The sequence below is a fragment of the Notechis scutatus genome, chromosome 4 (assembly GCF_049901735.1).
Source record: "Notechis scutatus isolate UNSWTSFEM ecotype Mainland chromosome 4, rNotScu1.2, whole genome shotgun sequence".
Classification (NCBI taxonomy): domain Eukaryota; kingdom Metazoa; phylum Chordata; class Lepidosauria; order Squamata; family Elapidae; genus Notechis; species Notechis scutatus.
The window spans coordinates 69,362,870-69,386,353 of NC_142012.1; the positions used below are offsets into that span (position 1 = coordinate 69,362,870).

A 23,484-nucleotide genomic window follows, 5' to 3' on the forward strand; every position below is an offset into this window, starting at 1 on the left:
CCTCCAGGTGTCTCCTCCCTCCTCCTCAGGTGTCTGCCTCGTTCCCTCTCAGTCACTCTATCGCTCCTCCAGCAGCTCCAAAGAAGCCGGGAAGGCTCAGTCCTGTCGCCGAAAAGGCTCCCGAAGTGCCGTTTCACCCCACCCGCCCGCCTGCCATCGCGGTTCAATCCACAGTGCTCCATCTCTGCCTGCCTGCCTTGCCCTTCGCTTCGGAGCAGCTTTGGCTGATAAAAGGCTAATAGTTATTATTCTCAGCCGAAGCTGCCTAAACAACCAGACAGGCAGGCAGGCAAAACAACTAGTTGAAGGCAAACAGCAACAGAGCGAAGTAAAGCAGGCGGGCGGGCGGTGGGGTACAGTTCTGCTGGTAGTCCATCCAGGCCTGGTGTTTTGCCATTCTTTTGTCTGTTAATTGCTTCTGTTAATTCCATCATTGTTATTCTTTCTTCTAATGTTACTTTGAACAGTAAAAGTTCTCAAATCCCAGGAAGCTTTGTAGTTGCATGTAGGAAGAAGCCCACTCTAGCACTGTCTGCACCTTTTCGGGGTTCATCTCTATTCCCTTATGTAGATGTGGTAGCCCAGATAGTTGATTTTAATCTGATAGAATTTGCATTTGCAGCTTGGGATATAGTTTGGCTGCTTGAAGCTTCTTGAGCACAGCTCTGACTAGTTTTACATGTTCTGCCATTGTTTCAGTATAGATTAAAATGTCACCAGGTAAGCTAACATTTCCTTGTATAGGTGTTCCTGCAACACTTCATTTATTAGCTAAATAACATAGCAGGGGCCCCTTGCAGTCCAAAAGAGAGGAACCAGAAGCATCCTAAGGGGCAATTGAAATCAGTTTTTCACTCATCCCCTGCTTTGATCCTCACTTGGTAGTACACCTCCCGCAAATCCAACTTGATGAAGACCTTTTCTTTGGCCAAATGGGCCAGCATGTCCTTCATGCAGGGGAGTGGATAAAATTTTCTACACACACAGAGCATTAAGTCCATGATAGTCAGTGCATAGACAAAAGGACCCATTCTTTTCCTTAAATACTACTGGGGCAGCCACTCTGTCTGGGGGGTTGGGTGAATCCATGCTTCAGGTTTTTGTCTTTAAAAATCTGCAATTCCTTCAGTTCCCTAGCGGGCATGGAATACAATTTGGGTTTGGGCAGTTTGGCCTCCGGTAGGATTTCTATGTAACAGTCAGCTGACTGGTAGAGTGAGAATGCGTCTGACCCCTTCTCACTGAAGATGCTCCATAAGTCCCAGTATTTCTTGTGAATCTGAGGGTCACCTTGGGGCTGATCTTTGGCAGCTACTCCCACCTCCCTTTTCAGTTTCGCCTGCTGCAGCTTTGGGTAAGTTTTGGATGGCCCTTTCCCCCTCCTCCTTCACAGGCAGCAAGTAGCCCCTTCCACCAGTTTACACAAGGGTTCCATTTCTGGAGCCAAGAAAGTCTTAACACAAGGGGCCTTTCCATTCCAGGAGCTAGGATGAAGCTCAGGGTCTCTGTGAGTGCGCCCCATCCTCATCGCTATTGGTTCAGTAACAAATATTGCTGCCCCCAACACCACTGAGCCGTCCAGCTGGCAAAAAGCTATGAGCACTTTAAGCTGTTTGAGTCTCATGCCCAGTTTCTTGACTAGGGCAGTTTGACCAGGTATCTGGTACATCCTGAGTCCGCTAGGCTCCCTTTCACCCTGAGGATTGAATCACCAGTTCTATAGGGATGGTCACTGGGTTGACAGGGCAACTTACCAAGGGATCATCATTGTAGTCCGACTTGCTTTTCACTGGACTGCCCACTGGGTCAGTTGGAGTTACCTCACCCTCTTTGAGGGATGGGGTGAACTTTACAACTTCTACTCCCTTCAGAGCGGTTTCTTGGACTCATTGTTGTGGTTTTGCTGGTTTTTTGGCAGGATCCAGTTGCCTTCTGGGCTGGGCAAGAGCTTGGCAGTCAGCAGATCAATGTCCCTCCTTCCAACACCTGAAGCAGCCACTAGATCATCAGCATGAGCTCTGCTCATGGTGCCAGTTTTGGGGCCTCTTTTTTGGGCGGGGGCTTCACCATCCATGGCTTGGCTAGTATTTGGATCAAGCCAGGTCAATTTCCACTTCCTCTACTAGGACATACCAGCCATGAAGGGGATGTGTGTGTGGGGGGGTGTGCCTCTGGAAATGCAGGTGTTGTAGACCTTGTCACTTAGCCCATCTTGGAAGCATCCAATCATGATGTCTTCTGGCCAGTTAGTCAGTCAGCAGGTCAAGTCATGAAACTCTGGGTATACACAGCCACCCCTCCTGTGTCATTGGATGATGATCTTTATGTGACTTCTGCTTTGAGGGTCTGGTGCCTTGCGTCCTCTCTGCTTTGCTGGTGCTGTTTTATTTTATTTTATTTATTTATTTATTTATTTGATTTGATTTGATTTGTCAATCACTTACAAGATAATAGGTATAAGTATATACATAGTTATGAATACATGAAATGGGTACATATAAGAAAAATAAAAGAAACAATAGGACAGGGACGGTAGGGACGTTGATGCGCTTATGCACGCCCCCTACAGACCTCTTTGGAAAGGGGTGAGATCAATAGTAGACAGTCTAAGGTTAAAGTTTTTGGGGTTTGGGGAAGAAACCACAGAGTCAGGTAGAGTATTCAAGACATTGACCACTCTGTTGCTGAAGTCGTATTTCCTGCAATCAAGTTTGGTGCGGTTAACCTTGAGTTTGTATCTATTGTGTGCTCTTGTGTTTTTAAGGTTGAAGCTGAAGTATTCATTGACAGGTAGGACATTGCAATGTATGATTTTATATACTATACTTAGATCAGACTGAAGGTGGCGTACTTCTAGTTTTTTAGGTCTAGAATTTCAAGTCTGGTGGCATAAGGTATTCTACTACGAGTAGAGGAGTGGAGAACTCTTCTTGTGAAATATTTCTGGACTTTCTCAACTGTGCTGATATCAGATACGTAATGTGGGTTCTAGACTGATGAGCTGTATTCGAGTATTGGTCTAGCAAATGTTTTGTATGCTCTAGTTAGTAGTGTGATATTACCAGAGAAAAAGCTACGTAGGATTAGGTTAACAACTCTTAATGCCTTTTTGGCTGTGTAGTTACACTGGGCTCTAGCACTTAGATCATTAGAGATGAGTATTCCAAGGTCCTTTACAGAGCTTGGATCATCAACAAGGTCTTGACTATTCAGCTTGTATTTTATTTTCTGACTTTTTTTGCCAATATGTAAGACAGAGCATTTATTTGTTGAGATTTGAAGTTGCCATTTGTTTGACCATTCTGATACATAGTCGAGGTCTTTTTGAAGGGTAGCAGTATTGTCTCTGGTGTTGAATAGCTTTACATTGTCAGCAAAGAGAACGCAGTTGCTCTTAATGTGATCACAGAGGTAATTTATGTAGAGTATGAAGAGAGTTGGTCCTCGAACACTGCCTTGGGGGACACCACTATTGACAGGTACAGAATTTGATAGGACACTCCCAATTTTGACCATTTGTTGTCTGTTTTACAGGAATGCTTCTATCCAGTTATGTAGATGTCCAGAGATACCATAAGATTTTAGTAGTAGTTTATCGTGCACCACTGAATCAAAGGCTTTACATAAGTCTATGTAGATTGCGTCTATTGCTTTGCTCTGATCGAGCTGTGTAGTCCATGTTTTTGCAGTGTAAAAGTTGTAGATTATAGGATAGTTTTTTTCTGAAACCAAATTGTTTATTAGAGAGTAGGTTGTTTGCCTCTAAGTGGAGGATAATGGATTGGTTAATAATTGATTCCATGACTTTACAGGTGACGCAGCATAAAGAGATTGGTGATAATAATAAGCGGATGAGGCTGGGCTGTGGGACCAGATGCTGGTGGGGGGGCTGTGATTACTTAGGAGCTTGCTGTTTCTGCCATTGCGGTGGCAGAGGTAGTTTCCCTCTCACTTGCTGTGGCTGGAGTTGGCTGGTCAACTGGATGTGCCACCCAGGCTAGGGCTTCTTGAGCTTTGAGACTACCAAAAGCTCCTCAGGAACTTTATGGTTTGCTCCAACATCCAGTCCTCTCGTTCTGGCTAGCTTGCGCTTGATTCTACCTCCAATTCCTCCAGATCCACTTGGGTCTCTCGCCAGTGGCCCCCACATTCCCCATGGGTAAATAAATGACACTCCCATGGGTTTCTCTTCCCATTGTTCCACATCTTAGTGAGTTGTCCTCTCCCTCTCCTGTACAAGCCATTCAGATAGATCCAGCCCTCCAGGACAGGGTTTTGAGGGTGCTTCCCCCAAGCCAAAATCTCTTCCTAGTCGCTCTTTGAACCAACATTGTTTGCATGGTCCTCATGGTGGAAGTGGTTTCCTTTCTAGGTTGACCACAACTGCAGAGCTGGCTTAATGTCAAACCTGCCTCAATCTGATTCCTTAGGAAAGAAAAGCCTTCGACTCCATTTGGTTAAAACAAAGGGTACTTTTACTAAGGATGTTGGTTGCAGTAAAATCAAACCAGCTCTGAAATTTGTGGCGCTTGCTAGATAACAAAAATAAGGTGCATGTTTTCCCCCAGCCCATCCCTCCCCCTGTGACCAGTCCACTTCCAGCCAATCAGAGCCTGCCAAGATGTTTTGAGAACTCTGAGCTGTTGGGAGTTAATCCACATATTTCTTAGGATACCTGGCGATAGGATGCTGGTACAAACAGGATCCAGCTGCCCTGGTCCATACCACCTGTCATTTCCCCCCTTGCTGTTTTCTATCACATACACACAAAGCGTTATTTCCCTTTCATCCTTTCCCCCTTCTGCTTTTGATGGCAGGATGCCTGTGAGGTCCCAAGCTGAACTAGTCAGAGCTGACACCATCCGTCCATCCATCCATCCATCCATCCATCCATCCGACTTCCAAATATCTTTAAAACAGGATCCAGTGCAAAACTTTTCAAACCTAACTTGTTAATATTAAGCACTTGTGGTTTCTAAGTCAAAAAGAACCCCCTTAATTTAAACATGTTTTGGTTGTTTCTTCATAAGTTGACCATTTCTGCCATCTTGTGGTGGACTGAATTGTTTGCAAGTTGTAGTTAAAGAAATTCAGATGAAAGAAAAGTTGATGCTGTATTATTTTGAAAAGCAGCACATATGTTTAAAATATAGAATGAAAAACAGCATTAAAAATCTCTCTTTGAAATTAATTGGTTTTTCTTAGAAAAAGAACAGTGCATACCATATTTTTTGTAAAAGAGAAGAAAATTGTCACAACCACAAATTTAAAAGTTGTTATTTCAGAATTTCAATTAATAGTTGCATCTGTGTAAGAAATCTAAATTAATCGAATTTCAGTTTATCATATGCATAACTATTTCTTAACAGATGTATATTTAATTTAGAGTAAAGATATTACAGAAACCTAACCTATATATATGCAAATATTGCCATACATGGGACTTTAGTTGTGTTTGGTTTGGTTTATTTCTCTTTTAAATATAGGAAAGATGGACATTATGAAATTTCTCACTTGAAATGTGAGTAGCAAGTTCTAGTTCTGCAATTAACAAATAATATGGGCAGAGGTAGTCTTCAACTTACAACAGTTTGTTTAGTGACTGTTCAAAGTTACAACAGCGCTGAAAAAAAGGGTCTTATAACTGTTTTTCACATTTATGACCATTCCAGCATCCCCATGGTCACATTATCAAAATTCAGATGCTTGGCAACTGGCTTATATATATGACTGTAACCATCGTAAATATTGAGCCAGTTGCCAGGCATCTGAATTTGATCATATTTGTGGCATTCTGACAAGCAAAACCAATGGGAAATCCAGATTCACTTAACCATATTACTATGATTCACTTAACAACGAGAAAGATTGTAAAAACTCACTCAACAACTATCCTGCTCAACAATGGAAATTTGGGGCTCAATTGTCAAACTACCAATACAGCATCTGTCCAAGCAAATATCCCATAAAAATGCCTGGCCCTTAAATCTTTTAAAACTTGCATTGGGAAGAAACTGAACTAAGAAAAGGAAATCACATTAAGAGGAGAACATTATTTCTTCCTTATGACAAGAATTAGCAACAGACGGTGTTTATTGCCAGAAGGTTATAGGGTGGAACAGAAATAAATATATCGATATGTACATGGGGCTTAGGTTGGGAGGAAGGATAAGTTTGAGCTGGAAGAAGGGAAGGGAAATTTACTTCCTATGTAATGTATGTGTTAGCTGTGTTGCAGGAATTATTGTGGATTCTTATGGTTGGGATAACTGGTGGCTGTATGAAAGAAGACATGTGATTTTTCTAAAGGCAAAGACAAGTCAAGTCATATTATACTAGGAAGAACAAATGCTGCATTACAATGAAAACACACTGGTTTCAACAGATGTAGAAAACAACAGTTGAAATTGTACTGTATAAAAATCCATAAAGATGGCTAATACAGGTAGTTTTCAACTTACAACAGTTAATTTAATGACCATTTAAAGTTACAGAGGTATTGAAAAAAGTGTCTTACGAGCATTTTCCACACTTATGACCATTGCAGCTTCCCCCGTGGTCATGTGATTTACATTCACTGGTACAACTGGTTGACAACTGGTTCATATTTATGATGGTTGCGCTGTCCTGGGACCATGTGATCATCTTTTGTGACCTTCTGACAAGCAAAGTCAATGGGGAAGCCAAATTCACTTAACAATCATGTTACTTAAGTGATTCACTTAAGAAATGTGGCAAAAATGGGCAAAACTCACTTAACAAATTTCTCACTTAGCAACATAAATTCTGGGCTCAATTGTGGTCTTAAGTCAAGGACTACCAGTATTTTGTCTGGTAAAATGGCTTGTAGGAAAAAAAATTATTTTAAAAATATTGATTCACACTTACAGAATGAATGAGTGGTCCCAACACAAGGCTGCTATCAACACATCTTCCAATCACCACAATATCTGCTCCTTGATCAAGAGCTCTGCTGATTGGTGTTGCGCTGAAGAAACAATTTAGACTTAGGCTTAGAAAACTTTTTTGTCAGTTTAAATGTACACTAATCGGCATACATTAAAATGAAATTTCGTTGCATACAGCTCTCCAAGGGTCACCACCTCCAATATACACTAAATAAACATGACACAGTCTAGTCTGGATGTATACGTGTACATGGTGAGAAAATTGAATCTTGCGAGTTTACCAGATGGATCGCGTAGGGAACAAAGCTGTTACAGAATCTGATAGTTCTGCTAGAAATACTTTGAAACCTCCTCCCAGAGGGGAGCAGCAGAAGCAGACCATAAAATGGGTATGTGGGGTCTCTAACAATGCTTCAAGCTCTAAGCACATAGTGCTTATAAGCAGTATCCTGAATAACGGGAAGTAAGTTTCCTATAATCTTCTCAGCTGTCTTTACCACTCTCTGTATGGACCTTCTATTTGAGGCACTGCTACCACCAAACCAAACAGTAATGCAGTTCCGTTCCAAATGCTCTCAATCGTGCGTCTGTAAAAAATGGTCAGGATAGAAGGAGAAAGATGTACTCTCCTCATCTGATGTAGGAAATGCAGATTCTGGTTTGTACGCTTCACTAAGGATGACGTGTGGAGAGACCAGTTCAGATGGCTATATTACTCATTAAAATCTTAGATAGCCTGACAGATTCTATCTTCCAAAAATAAAATAAAAATACTTCAACTGGCTGACAAATTGTACTGAACAAGTCGTCTTTAAGAGTACTATATCTACATTGAGAGAGTAGCGGTGGGATACCACAAGGTTCTATCTTAGGCCCAGTACTCTTTAATATCTTCATAAATAACTTAAATGAAGGAACAGAAGGAGAACTCATCAAATTTTCAGATGACACTAAACTCCTGAAGACAAGCTCAAGATCCAAAAAGATCTTGACAGATTTGAACAACGGGCCCTATCCTTTAACATGAAATGTAATGTGGAGAAAAGCAAGGTTTTACACCTGGGCAGGAAAAACTAAAGATACAAGTACAGTTTAGGCAAAACCTGGCTCAAAAACAGTAACTGTGAGAGGGACCTTGGAGTCCTAGTGGATGATCACTTAAATATGAGTCAGTAGTTTGCAGGGATCCAAGAAATGTGCCGCAGCAGCCAAAAGACTTAATACAATCCTTGGTTTTATAAGCAGAGGCATAGCCTCAGGTCCCATATATTTCTATAGGGACACCTGCATTCTCGTGGGAGGGAGGAGGCTTGGAGGGATCTTTTCATGAAGTTTCTGTTTCTATTTCCTGCATTGCTTTGCTGTAACTTTTGGGGCCTTGGGAGGGAGAAAGAATTTGCCTCAAGCCAGGTGCCTTATCTCGTCTCTGGAGAAGAGCAGCAACATTGCCTTGGAGACCGGCATTTATCATCTTCTCAGCCTGGGTTTCTCATAATATCTTTATGTTTCAGAATTGGCTTGACGATGTATTGGACTTCGGGAGGGGCTCTGTCTGCACTGATTTAATTCACTGTGTTTAAGTGGGGAATTTAATTCCTGCCTAGACCTCTTGCTATCACTACCATTCATTAAAAGTTTCCTTTTGAAATGCTTTCTTGAGAGGATTGAAGAGGCAGGACCTTACACATAGAATCAAAATCACATGAAGTATTACTTCCACTTTACAAAGCCTTAGTAAGACCCCCTGGAATATTATATCCAGTTTTGGTCCCCATGTTACAGAAAAGATGTTGAGACTTTAAAAAAAAGGGCAAAGAGCAACTAAGATGATTAAAGGCCTGGAGACTAAAACATATGAAGAAGAGTTGCAGGATTTGGGCTTGGCTAATCTAGAGAAAAAGAAGGACTTGGGGGGACATGATAGCAGTCTTCCGGTATTTGAGACACTGCCACAAAGAGGAGAGGGTCAATTTATTTTCCAAAGAACCAGAGAGCAAGACAAGAAACAGTGAATGGAAACTAATGAAGGAGAGAAGCAACCTGCAATTAAGGAGAAGCTTTCTAACAGTGAGGACAATTAACTACTGGAACAGTTTCCCTTCAGATATTGTGGGTGCTTCATCACTGGAGGTTTTTCAAGAAGAGACTGTTCAGTCACTTGTCTGAAATTGTATTGGATCTCCTGCTTGAGCAGGGGCTGGACTAGAAGCAGGGGTGGGATTCTACCGGTTCTGTCCACTTCTGTAGAACCGGTTGCTCTGAAAAGTAGCAAACAGAGAGCATACACAGAACCAGTTCTATGTCTGCTGCTGCTTTGGCCCACCCGCCCGCCGGGCTCTTACCTGACCTTTATTTCCTGCGTTTTCAACCGCAGCTGCTTTGCGCGACACAGCTGTGGTTGAAAAAGCAGGAAAAAAGGGCTTTTCCAACCGCTGCGCACTTGCACGCAGTGCTGTTCAGCTGTCCGGGAAACTCAGCAGGTCGTAAATTGCTCTCGCGTGACTCGCGCATGCGCGCGCGATGCAGAGCCACAGAACCGGCAGTTATATCGATCGGATCCCATCCCTGACTAGAAGACTTCCAAGGTCCCTTCCAACTCTACTCTACTCCTTGAGATAACATTTTAGAAAATAAATATATAAATATCTTACCCTAAATACGCATTCATGCTCTGAACATTTTCTGGAAATAGTTTCCCATTCTCCTCTTTTATGATGGTGTTTCTTATATTGTTTAACTGTAAAATAATAAAAAGTAACCTATGCTATGAAAATATAATTTTATAATGCCCAGATATAAACAGCATAGTACATGTTATGTAAACATTTACATTAATAAAAACAAAACTTCCTCAGTCACAAAACACTAATCAACATTTCATATTTTTAGAAAAGCATTCAATATTTAACAAACTACAGAAACTACATGTTAAGTTTGTTTCTTTGCAATTATTTATCACATATTTTAAAAAACACTTGCCTGTTTGCCATGAAGTTTGAAGTGCTGCTAACCTGTAAACTGAGTAATCTTTTTCAACCATGGTAGCAAACCACAGGTTAAAATATAGAAAGAGTTATTGAGCTATCTACTGTATTTATCTGAATTTAACCCCATATTTAGGCAACTGAGTAGCTGAAAACAAACCTACTCTTTTGATTTTGCTTGCAGAGTTGTTGCTATTGATAAATCCGTCAATTCATCTGCAGCACATATACAATTTATATCCAGATAAATTGTTGAAATTAAATAGAGTCATGTGAGATTGTTTGCAATGAACCACTTCAAACCTGTAACTTATATTCTTTTTAACAAAGTGGTGAATGATAAGTTAGACACAAAATAGCATAATGGTGTTGCAGATTTGGAAAGGTGGTTGAAGAACAGAGAAGATTTCACCTATAGGCATCAAGGATTTTGGCTATAGGCTCTGAACTATCAAAGATGCTTCCATTTCTTGAGTCCACAATTGAATGAAGTTCATTGTAAGAAAAAGCTAAGTTGCAGGGATATACAGTCTTACTAATAAGCTTCATTTAAGTACATACGCAGAAGATTTTATGGTACTTTATCAAGTATAATCCCCTTTTAATGATAGATCTATTAAAAAAATAAACAGATTTAGGACTATACTGTCTATTAAGTTTGTGCACTACTGGTACACACATATACAAACATACACTCACACCATATGATACATGGTATTAGGGAATTTCAGTGACTGTGGTACCTGGTATCAAGTTGGGAAATAAGAGTTTAATGAAAATACCATGACTTTGATCAGGATTCAGGGTCATATAGCAATCAAAACTTTTTTTATTGTACCAAACTTAGTAAAATTACCAGTTGTAAACAATTAGCATTTTATAAAATATTGAAATACCTCTCCCATCAAATCATCACCAGTAATAACAGCTATCTTCAAGTCAACATTAGCATTTCTGGCAACTTGGTGAAGAGCAGCAGCACACCCAAGTGGATTCATACCACCAGCATTACTAATAACACGAACACCTAAAGAAGATTAAAAAGCTTCAAACAGTTGGCATATAGCTAAGACATACACGCAAACCCTAATTTAAGGGACTAGTGAGAACAGATACCTGTTAAAACCAAATGCTTATTTCCTGTTAACAATGAATGGCCCTTCTGAAGAGACCTGATTCACCAGATAACGTCTTTGTATTCAGCATATTTTATCTATAACATGCAGTCAGTTAAACCTAGATCTATTAAAACCAAGGCTTACTATCATTTGATTTCTCATTAAGTTGCTCAGACTCTTATATATGTAATTACCTACCAAATTACTATAAATTATTGTAATAGCTTATTCTATTTAGACTAAAAAGTAACAAATATCTTATGATTGCCCTCAGATTTTTTATTTATAAACTGAAAGAGAATTTTAGAAATAATTGTAAGGACTGAGAGCCTTTGTCATGCTGCCATCTTCTTCCCATCAGAAATTGCATTTGACCCACAGATTCCAATATATAAAATTAGATTTCATTTCTTGTATTTGAATTGGAAAATTCTGAATTAACAAGTCAGAAAATCGATTAGGCTGCTTTATGAAAAAAGAAGGTAGCAACCAGGCACATCGTGGAGTGTAAAATATTCCATATGAACTATCCTGTGTATGGAACAGCTAGTTTTGAGAAGTATGAATTTGAGATATGTGTGTTTCAGTCAGACTTGGTTCCACAAAAGGCATTCCAAAAAAAAAATTAGCTTGGAATGGAAAAAATAATCAGTGATGACATCAGGAGGAAGTGGGGCAATGGAAGAATAAAGAAATGTCTTGGATATGCCAACTATCGGTAACATGGTAACAGGAAGGTATGAAAAAAAAGCTGTTAGAAAAATGAGATGTGGATCAGCAGCTTGGACATGCTGTTTTATATATATAATAGGAGGTAAGAAAAATAAATTGCTGCAAAGATGGAGGGGTTGCTTGTGACAAGCTTGGATGTGCTTTGATTGGGTAATGGTGGTTATGGAGCAGAAGGAAAAGGGAGGGGATGGAGAGGTGAGATGGTGGCTTGAATACCCAAAGCAAAGAACCTAATAGAAGACTGGTGGGTGGGCAGACTGATATGAAGAAATGAAAAAGGACATCACTTGGCGGCTGGCCCCCTGACATATGGAGAGGGGAGACGAAATGAGATTCATATAGGTCTGGTGCCAGATTTTGGTTCTGACTGTCTTAAACATCTTGGCAGAAATTCTGGACCAGCTTGAACCTGCAGACTAAGTGATCAAAAAACCAAGGATTGTTTGTGACCTGACATTTGAAGAAGCAATGAAAGGCAACAGCTGTAACTGAACAGACAATGAACCAAGACTCCAAATAATTAAATTTAATATTTCAGAACTGTAAATTGGAAGAAAGAATAATTGTGACTTCTTAGTTAATATAAACATGATTATAAACATCAATATAAAATTATGACTTCTGCTTAAAATACAAACATATGCCCAACATACCTTTCCTGCAAATGTCCTTTATATAAGGAGCCATTGCAATTGATACAAAATCAGGAACGTATCCCAAATCCTAAAAAAAAACACCAAATAAGCATTTTACCAGATAACATATTATTTTATGTTGTTCATTTCAGTGCCATAAAACCCTCCTTAGTTGAACCAACTACAGGTAGTCCTGGACTTACAAATGTAATGGAGCCTGCCCATTCCATTTGTAACTCAAGGATTCGTGGGAGTGGATCTTATACCTCTCCTGGCTGGTTGCAGGCCAAAATAGAGCCTCTGGGAGCGAGATCCAGCCCTCCAATGCTCTGTTCAGCTCTCCGTGGGCCTCCCCACAGCCTACTGCAAGCCGAAATGGAGATTCCAGGGGCTGGGGCTGAGCCACCAGAAGCTCCATTTCAGCTTGCAACAGGCCAGAGAAGGCCCACAGAGGGCCGAACAGAGCATTGGAGCACCAGATTCGGCCCCTGGAAGCTCCGTTTTGGCCAACAACGGCCCGGGGGAGGCCCACAGTGGGCCAAATAGGGCTTCTGAGGGGCGGATCCTCCCCTCAGAAGTCCATTTCAGCTGGCAACAGCCCAGACAATGCCTCTGGACTCCAGAATGGGCTACTGAGGGGTATATCCTCCCCTCAGAAGCTCCATTTTGGCCTGCAACAGGATAAGGGAGGCCCATGGAGGGCTGAATGGCGCTTCGGAGGGGCGGATCGTCCCTTCACAAGTTCCATATTCAGTCGGCAATGTGCCAGGTGAGGCCTTTGGACACCCAAACAGAAGCTCCATTTTGGCCAGCCACATGCCAAATGAATGTTGCAGAGCCTCTGCAGTTGTTCGTAAGGGTAAACAACTGCAGTGGTGCTGCAAGATTCATAGTTTCGGGCCTTCTTCACAAACATTAGGAGACGCTTTTTGCATAACTTCAAACATTCACTAAGGGAATGCTAGTAACCTGGGGATCACCTGTATAAAGTTTCAATTTTTCTCCAAAACAAAATCCAATTAAAAAGAAAAAGAAAAGCCGTACTGTATTTCACACAAGATTGTTCTTTAACTGACAAGTGTAATTAAACCTTAACAATACTAATGTCCTGCAGATTTTATAAAATCACACTATAAATAATACATCTGCCTGCAGAACAAATTCACCTTCCTTACAAGCAGTCCATCTCAAACATCCTTGGTTGAGGGACTTATAGGGCAGGCATAAGAAAGCAGTATGGAATAAAAGAATTGCTTATTTTGCAAACTTAAGTCCATTCCTATAGCAAAATCCATTTTTCAAAGTCAGAAAATCCATTAAATTGTTGTGTATTGATTTTTATAGACATATGCATGCCTGGAGCCATTTAAAAATCACTATTCTAGATTGATAACTCTCATTCTAAAGTATCAATGCAATCTTCCCACATTATTTAGGGGAGTACTTTTCCGTTTAGTGACCTATTGCTTTTTACAATGTTACCCATCATTGCTTGACAATGTAAAAAGCCTGCTATGTTGTAAGAACTGGATGATTCCAATAAGTGCTGCAAGTCATTGGTAGGGAAACAGCTGAAATTAAAGTAGGAAGATCATGTACCAAATCATCAGCAAAGATCTTGTTCTATTTCTAGATATTTTCTTTTTGCAATGGACACTACAATTCAGCTCCAATTTTTCCCCCCCCAAACTCAGAACATTTTTATGGCTGGCACTTCTGACTAGAAATTTTGCTAGTTAATTGTTTCTGAACAGTAAAATTAATTGAAGATCTGGTTTCCGACATGTTCTCTGTAATAAAAATACTTTAGAATAATTCCCTTGAAATTATTTAAGTGTCTCTGATTATGTTAGAATTCAATCTTACTCTTTCTTAAGCAAATTTTCCTCTTGGCATAGATTTTTGCAGTTTGACTCTACAAGAAATATTTCTGAATTGTTGGACTTCCGGTTTGTCGGCTTCGCGAGCGGCAGGGATTTGCGACTCTCGCGATCCCTGCCGCGCTAGTCGCTTGGGGCTCCGACCCAGACGGGCATGAGCTAGGCTGCCCTGCAGGGGCAGCTGAAGGTAGGGGATCCGGAGAGGGGTTTGGGGGTGTTGCAGACCCCTCCCGGCCGGCAGAACCCCTTTTCCCAGGACGGTGCAGCGGCGGTCTGTAATGGCCGCCACAAAGAAGCTGGCAGCCGGGTAAGAATGCGCAGGAGGAAGTGGAGAAAGTGCTTGAGAGGAGAAAGTTTTTCTTGGCTCCTAGGACTCTAAGACATATTTAATAAAATTCCTGAAAAGTATGACTTTCTGAATAATACCTGCCAGAAGAGGAAAAAGCGGCTGTTTGAAGGTGCTGAAAGGATAGCTTTCCTCTTTTCCTACGGAATAAATAACTGGATATTAAGAAACCTATTTTTTTAGGTGAAAATTGGTTTTGCGATGAGTGGGAAGAGAGAGGAGGTTAAAAAGAAAATATTTGTATGCTAAGACTTTGTTGGAGCAGATGCCTTAAGGATTTGAAGACTAGAATATATTGCAATAAGATTTTAAACAGATTTGGACTTTCTTTCTCTTTGATTGATATTACCCCAGAAGGAGAAAGTGAGAACTCTGCCTTGGTTTGGACTGACTGATAACTTTGGGACTGTTTTATTTTATTTTTTTATTTTATTTTGAATATTCTGGTTGTTGTAAGAAGAAAGAAGGGGAAAAGAAAAGAAAAGATTTATAATGGCTCTTTCTGTTGAGGAACTAAGAAAAGAATATGAACAAGCAAAAAAAATGGTAAAGATGGTGTGGAAGAAGCTTTCCTTTTTTTTAGAAATGGCGCTTATTAATTATCAACAAACATTACAACAGATGAAGACAGCAGAGGAACAAGAAAGAAAGGAAGGAGCCATTTTTAATGAATCTCAGAATTTGATCAAGAAAGAAGGAAGAGAGAAAGAAAAGAAAAGAAGAGAAAAGAAGAAAATTAAAGGACTTAAGGACTTAAGATCTAAAAAACATTTAAGAAAGGGAAAAATAAGGTGCAAAACCAATATGATGATAGTAAACAAAAGGAAAAGGAATACGACAGAGAAGGGAAGCCGGTAAGGCAGAGGCTAGAAGAAGGGGGTAGAAAGGTTTGTTGGGAGAAGAAAGAAAGGGAAAAGGTGGAGAAAAGCTACAATGTTTTGAAATTAAATGAAAAAAGGAATTTTTATGGATAATGGATAAAGTATAATTTTAAAAAAAAAAAGATTTTAAGGTACATAAGATGAGATGGTAGTATTGTAATGGTTTAAGAGTTGATAAGAGATTAAAATGTTAAAATGTTTAAAAATGATTGGCTTTAAAATTTAATAATAGGGAGGTTTAGAATACTGTTTTAATTAAAGAGTTTAATAAGATTATGGTATTGATGTTATTATAAAATTTTTATTATAGTATCTTTTTTAACACTTGGATTTATTGTCTAATTATGTACTTAATTATGTTGGATGTATTAGTTAGATAGAATGTACCAAGCAAAATCGGATTGGGTATTGGATATTATTTTAAAGATTAATTTGATTAACTTAGGGGAGATAGAAAGGCATCATACTCTGATTAATGATTTCAGGAGAAACTTATTTTCTTCTTTTTTATAAGGAATGAGACAAAGGGATGATAAAAAATGGACAAAAGATACAAATATAATGATTCAAACTAAGATGATTAATTAAGATAGAATTAAGAAGTGTGAAATATGTGGAGAAGTTAATATAGAAGGTTTAGAATGGTAAATAAAATAAGTAATGATATGTAAGATGAGCATGAATATAATTGAAGTCCATGAAGAGAGAGACACCTGGGTCCAAGTTACTTTCAAAAAGATTTTTTTATGTTTTGTGTGTTGTGTGTATATGTCTTTTTGGGGGAGAATTAGTAAAAACTTGTAGAAATATAGAATGAGAATAATGGTAACTAAGTCAGAAAGAAACAGATGAAATAATAATAATGATATTGAGTAAGAGTAAAGAGAAGTAAAGAGAAATTGAATAAGAGGTTTTGGTATGTTATATGGAAATGGTTTAAAACAGAATCATAATTTATCTGACTTGTTAAATTTACAATGAAAAAAGGTAATGAATGGTAATGAATGTAATGAATAATGATAATTTGTGTGTTTTAAAAATTAATAAAACTTGTTTTAAAAAAAAAAAAAGAAATATTGCTGAATTGTTCAGCTGTAGAAAAAAAATAAGCAAGTCCTTAAGAAATGCAAGATCTAAAGTTATTAATATAACCATAATGCAAGTAGAGCTGCAGAGAAAGTACATTTTAGATTGAAGTAATTAAGTTTACAGTGATCTGTTTCTTTCAAATTTTACTGTTCTAGCATTTCAAAAATTCTAAACAAAGTAGATCAGTTAAAAGTTATGTTACACAAAACTTACAGCTTTAATAGTTCATAGGTATATTCTTTTCTAGGTTTTATTTTCCAAAAATTGCAAAAAATTACTTACTGGAGATTTGGCTTTGGCCCTAGCTAGTAAAGACATTGTAATTTCAGAAAGGTAATCAAAAACCAGGAAATCCAGCTTTCCCCTGTAGAGCATTTGAGGAACTGATAAAAGAAAATCAAGAGAAAAAGATTACAAACAGAAACAATTCAAGATGCGGCCTTTCATTAAGCAAACAATATTAACACTGTGCTGAAAACTGACTTTAATATGGACAAATATTTACCCTTAAACAACATAATGAAAAATAATTACTACTATCCTTAATAAATTTAATTCACAATAAATTCCAAAAGTTGCTCCTCTTTGTGTTATATAGAATTATAAAAATGTAATTCAAGAAACAAGATAAATGTACATATACTCCTTCCCATATGAGAGGATTAATTTTTTAAAGCTCAATGCCAAATCTCAAGAATTCTTGATTTGGTTTTATAAACCCTGGCTTTTAATTCAAGGCTTATGTAGTGATAACATATTTCTCAAATATCCATGAAGCTTTTCATTAAGATACAGGGTACTAGTTTTGTCTCAAATTTACTTTATTAGTAAACCAGATGGAATTTCACCTTACCTATCAAATGTGCTTTTAGCTATAATCCAATCCACTTCTTTGGGTAAAAGCCCCACTGTTTGAAGTCATGTTTTTCAAACTTTGGCAACTTTAAGACGTTTGGACTTCAACTCCCAGAATTCCCTTTCTGATTGTTGAAGTCCACACATCTTAAAAGTTGCCAAGTGCCTATGAAAATATATTTTCAGTTATATTTTGTCCATGCTAACCTGAGAAATTACTCTTTATGAACTTTGCCTTCATTCTTATAACATTAGGTTGTGCATGTCCTTTGACTTGCTTGCTGTACATCCCCTTCCAACATAACTGTCCTTTCCTACTCTGTTTCCTAAATTCACAGAATGTTGTATAATGGGGATAAAGGAGCTCTCAGCTTTGTTTTTCATTCATTCTTAGCCATCATCCCTCCTGGGTTCAAATTTTTTTTTTACTCTCTGAAGATCATCTTGTTAAATGTCAAACATTCACTCTTTCAGAGGCTTAAAAATATATAGTATAAGGCAAATGATTAATCTTTCAACAACTCTCCCAAACTGCTCCAAAAAAATGACAGTGATCAGGTACTCCAGTTTATTTTCAGATCATGCATGTGAAAAAAAAAGTTATCTTGAAAGTTCCGGGCCATGGGAAGATTTGTGTTTTGACTTGTCCAGTTCAAGACTCCAATGCTCAGGAGCGGCATAATGAAGTAAAGGGAAGTTGTTTTGGGAGAGGGGAATCTGTCGGAAGGCCCGTGGTGAAAAGGCGCAACGTACAGAATGCAGACGGGCTCCCATTGGGATATTTGCAGCACCGTGAAGTCGGGCAAATTGATAAGGGCACAAATACAAATAAGGGCACAAATACAAATAAGGGCCATAAGTCAGAAGGCAAATCGTCGACGGGACGTAAGGTAAAAAGTCGTACGGCGCATGCGTATATTCGTCAGTCAGTTCATTTGAGATTGAGAACTGTTGGCGAGTTAACTTCCCGTCATGGGAACGTGACGGTGGAGCGGAGAGTGTTTTCCGTCCCCCGGTTTTTCGAATCAGATTTTAAGTTTGCGGAGATTTCGCCCTATAAGCCGCCCTAGGAGCTGCCTGTCGACTGGCGTAAAGCAGGGGTCTCCAACTTTGGCAAGTTTAAGCCTGGAGGACTTCAACTCCCAGAATTCCCCAGCCAGCAAAGCTGGCTGGGGAATTCTGGGAGTTGAAGTCCTCCAGGCTTAAACTTGCCAAGGTTGGAGACCCCTGGCGTAAAGAATAGGGCCTGTGCTTTGCGGCGGAGCCTGCCCCTAGCGCGGCTTCCTCGGAAATACCTGCTGCCGCCGTGTCTCCCCAGAAGCCTGAGGCGCAGCCGATCCGCACCGAGCGCGGCTGAGGAGCGCCTGGTTCGCTGCTACAACGGCGCCTGCAGCTACAGTTGTTCCCCGTCCACAGCCAGGAGACGGCGGTGGCCCGAAATCCTAAGAACGCGCGACGGTGCATGTTGGCGTCTCCTCAGCAGGCGCGGGCGGCCCTGGGCGGGCTTTTCTGAGGGAAGAAGTTTTGTGGGAAAGGCCCGCTTGCGGCCGCTGTCAGTCACAACACAAATTCTCTCCTCATCTTTTTTTGCCGCTGGACGATTTAACTATTTTTTTTCTGCGCAGAACTTCGGAAATGGCCCCTGCTTGTCTTGATAGACGAGAAGTTGAAATAGGTATATTGAAGATGTTGCCTAAAAACTCGGGCGCCGAGTTTGCGCGGAATCCTATTCCCTGCATTTGAGAGAATGGCTGTTTCCGCCCCGTTAAAGGGGCTTGTGTTTCTATAGAGTACATAAAACAAACGACACATTTGGTCTACGCGAAGCAACAATAAAAAAATATTGATTTACGCTTGAGAAAAGACATGTTTCATTTTTTTCCTTCAAGAGTAAACTATTTTTTTGCATGTAAAAATGGCTAAAAAGAAAACATGTCTTTTGAGCGTAAGAAAGCATGGCTGCCATGCTAAAGTGCTAATATCACCTTTATTAAAAAGTATAAAGCGTACAATTCTAGGTAACAAGCAGGCTGCCGTGTTTTCTCAGAATTCTTTCTGCTGCTGTATATTCTTATAAATTGCATCCAACTAAAATCCTTGGAGGTAGTTTTCTTAGCATGGAAATGTAAAGAGAACTAAACCTTCAGAGGCAAATGGTCCCCTATGCAGAATACAAACAATGAGCAGGATTGTCTAGGCTCCTGTTTTTATGGCCAGAAACACAACTGGAACCCAGTCAGTCCCTGCCAACTACAGTTGTCAGGAGATCTAATGTTTAGACCAGTGGTCGCCACTGGTGGTCCGTGAGAAAATTTTGGTGGTCTGCACAGAAATGTCACCCCCCAAAGCAATTAATCCAGGCTGCCCAGGAACACAGGGCTGCGCCACCTACATGGCCCATGGGAACACAAGGCTTGTGTCGCATTGTGAACAACATGTAGTGAGGGGAGGGGGAAAGGGCAGAGGGGTGGGGGAGGCCACCGGGCTGCTTCTTTCCACTTCTGCTTTTGGCTGCACGCAAGGAAAGCAGCAAAAGTCTTTTCCCCAAACTCTGCCAGAAATGAGTGGTACCTTGCAAGGCATCCTCCAAGAGGCTGCGCCGGCACAAGTCTCACAAAGACTCATTTCTGGAAGAGTTTGGGGGAGAGAAAGAAAGACTTCTGCTACTTCTGCTGCTTTCCTTGCATGAAGCCAAAAGTCTCTCTCTCTCCCCCTGAGAACGGAGCTGGAGACGGTATCCTGCGATCCCAAATAAAGAATGATCAATCGGTAGGAAAATGGGGTGGGGAATTTTCTTGCAGACTTTTTTTCCTGCAGCCACCGTCAGTCAAAATTCATATTAGTGATCCGTGGGATTTATAATTATGAGTTTGGTGGTCCCTGGTTTAGACCACTATCATTAAGCCCAGATGTCCAACACTCCCAACAGATACTGGACATGAAAGCCTACAGTAGTATATTGAGCCTACAGTAGTATATAGAGCAAAGCTTTAATAGTAAAACAGACTGCAATTTACTTGGGAATAAAACTAATCTTCATATCTTGAAGTTGTAGTTTGTAGAACAATTGTCAATAAACTTTTAAAAATAGATATTACTAGTGGGAAGATTGAACTTAAGCTTTCTATATATGAATCATGCTGCAATTAGTCTCTTTCATACAACCTGATGGGAGATCATCAAAGAGACCAGGAGCTACACGGGGAAGATGAAGAAAAAACTTCCCAAAAGAAAAAGAAGTGTTTATTTGAGGCAAAATTAAAAAAAAATGGATTCCTACAAAGTTGTGCAAAATTGACCTCAACTGGAAGAATGTTTGTTATCCATATAGACAAGAAAGGGTAAGTCAATGATAAAACATTTCCAGGGCAGGGAGAGGAGAAATCTAGTGTCAAGAGCGGGTGGATGCAGCTTATTGGGTTTTTAAATAAAATATGTATGGAAAATATCCAGAATGGAAATTTTAATAAGAAAACGGGCAGAACCTTTCTTGAGCTATTAGCATCAGGTTGGTTAAATAGATTCTTTACAGATTAGCAGAGTTGGAAGGGACCTTGTAGGTCATCTACTCCAAACCCCACCACCACCCAAGCAGGAGACCCTACACCATTTCTGACAGTCCAATCTCTTCTTGAAAGCCCTCCAGTGAGGAAACTCCCACAACTTCTGAAGGCAAGCTGTTCCATTGGTTGATAGTTCTCATTTCTAGGTTGAATCTCTCCTTGATTGGTTTCCATTCATTATTCCTTGTCTGGCCTTTGGGCGCCTTGGAAATTAGTTTGACCCCTTCCTGTCTGTGGCAGCCTCTCAAATACTGGAACACTGCTATCATGTCTTCCCTGGTCCTTCTCTTCACTAGACTAGCCATGGCCAGTTCCTGTAATCATTCTTCATATGTTTTAGTCTCCAGTCCCCTAATCATCCTGGTTGTTCTTCTCTGCACTTTTTCTAGAGTCACAGCATCTTTTTTATAGTGTGGTGACGAGTGGTGGGATTCAACCGGTTCATATCTATTCACTAAAACCAGTTAACTTTCTAAGCAGTTCAGAGAACCGGTTGTTGGAAAAAAACTCCTTTTGTTTTTTTCTACTTTATAGGGCTAATCTTGTAAGGAATGCAGGAAGGAAACATTCTTGTTGTTTCTTGGTGTTTCTAACCTAATCTTTATTGCCCTGCTTACTGAAACCGCCTTTCAGTTAAAGGGTCTTCAAACTTGGCAAGTTTAAGACTTGTGGACTTCAACTCCAAAATTCCTGAGCTAACATGACTGGAGGAGGAATTCTGGGAGTTGAAGTCCACAAGTCTTAAAACTCTCAAATTTGAAGACCCCTGAGTTAAAGGTTCTTGGCAGTACACACAGACTTACTGTTGCCTGAGCTCTGGAGTTTTTTTTCCTCTTTGCTGGTACTTTGCTGGGGCTTGACTTTCTTAAAGGGGAAGGGTTGTTTTGCTTTTTATACTGCTGTTGGGAGGAAATACTCTCCTGTTGGAGTTCTTCCAGCCGGGATGCAATGATCAACACTTTGAAGAAATAATTGAATAATGAAGCAGAGCTGTCAGAAAGAAGCTTTTAATGACAAGGAACCAAGATGAGTGACATTCAGCAAGCTAGCTAGAAAGATTGACATTCAAACGTGATTGTTATATACCCTTTCTCAGTTTTTGTCTAAAACTGGTTTTTGGTGAAGTTTAATTCTGTGCTTGGTGAGGTTTAATCCTGTGTTTATTGATGGGATAAATTTCCTTATTCAGCTTTGTTTGGAAGGAAAAATATTAATCTCTGTTCCTGAAAAGAAGCAGGGTTCAGAAATCTGGCTAGTTCCTGTGTCTATTCTGGTTTAGCAAGCAACAGCTACTGTGTTTGCTCTTTTGCTACATTCTAGCACTAATTGCTTTCTTTGTAGTTAGGTTTATCTCAAGTGTTTACACTTGAGCTTGCCTGGGGTGTCAGCAATGAGCCAGTAAAAGTCTTGTATTTTAGTTCTAAAAAGATTTAAAACTGTTGTGATTTAATTATTTGTATTGTGTTTGAATTTTTTCATGCCTCATGGTTTCTTTTTCTATCTGGGGAGGGGGTCTTCCTCCACTACTTTAGTGGTTCCTGGCACTGTCCTTTTGGGGTGTACTTTCAAGAGGCAGGATGCAAGCTTGGCACTGATTTTTTTAGTGCCTTTCTGGGAGCATGAGATATTTCCTTAAATCTGGATGATTTCCTTAGGATATCTTGTGAGGTGAGTGAGACCAGCTGGTATCTTTATTATTATTTTTAAATTTAATTGAACTTTTCCACATTTTAAAAACTCATATACAATCTTCTCAGCATTATGACATTGACTTTTCCAATTGGTTTAAAGTCTAACCAATTATACCACTTCTCCCAGACTCTATATTTCATATCTTCTCTATCTTGCAATTCCAATGTGAGTTTGACCATTTCTGCACAATCCATTATTTTCTTTAATATCATACTATTGGGAGGGAGGGTATTTACTAATTTCCAATTCTGTGCGTAAGTGATTCTTGCCGCTGTCAATATATGTATTATTATATATTTGATTTCTTTCTTAAATACTTCTCTAATTATTCCTAAGAGAAACATTTCAGGTTTGAGTTCAGTTTTTTCCTGCAACCGTTTCCTTATCATGGTTCCAATATTTTATTGCTTTGGGGCAAGACCACCACATATGAAAGAAGATACCTTGTCTGTATTTACATTTCCAGCATTCTGGACTCATGTTTGGATATATTTTGGGCAATCTTGCCGGTGCTAGATGCCGAACATTTTATAAAGATTTTCCTTATAGGCAGCCACCCTTGTTAATTTTTAGTTTTTAGACCACAGTTTTTCCCATTCCTCTAATTGAATGTTGTAACCAAAATTTCCTGCTCAGGCTATCATATTTCCTTTAACTACTTCCTCTTCCCTATCAGATCTAAGTAGATAATCGTACATTTTGGTTATAAATTTCTCTTCTGGTCCTAATACAATTTTATCTATTTGTTGTTGTTCCCTATCAACACCAAATTCTTTAAATCTTTTTTATATCTTGTCTGCA

General features: G+C 39.6%; 1 protein-coding gene across 1 annotated transcript in view; it reads right to left on the reverse strand.

Annotated features, from left to right (window-relative positions):
* LOC113417444 (uncharacterized) overlaps positions 1-19,172 on the reverse strand; it is a 124,918-nt gene extending 105,746 nt beyond the window's left edge. The window contains exons 1-6 of the mRNA XM_026675845.2: positions 18,724-19,172; positions 16,856-16,956; positions 12,396-12,465; positions 10,789-10,919; positions 9,560-9,645; positions 6,889-6,988 (exon numbers count right to left, since the gene is read on the reverse strand). Of these exons, the coding sequence (XP_026531630.1) occupies positions 6,889-6,988; positions 9,560-9,645; positions 10,789-10,919; positions 12,396-12,465; positions 16,856-16,956; positions 18,724-18,892 (657 nt within the window). The 5' untranslated portion in view covers positions 18,893-19,172. The remainder of the gene's footprint in view (positions 1-6,888; positions 6,989-9,559; positions 9,646-10,788; positions 10,920-12,395; positions 12,466-16,855; positions 16,957-18,723) is intronic.
* Positions 19,173-23,484: the final 4,312 nt, after the last annotated feature.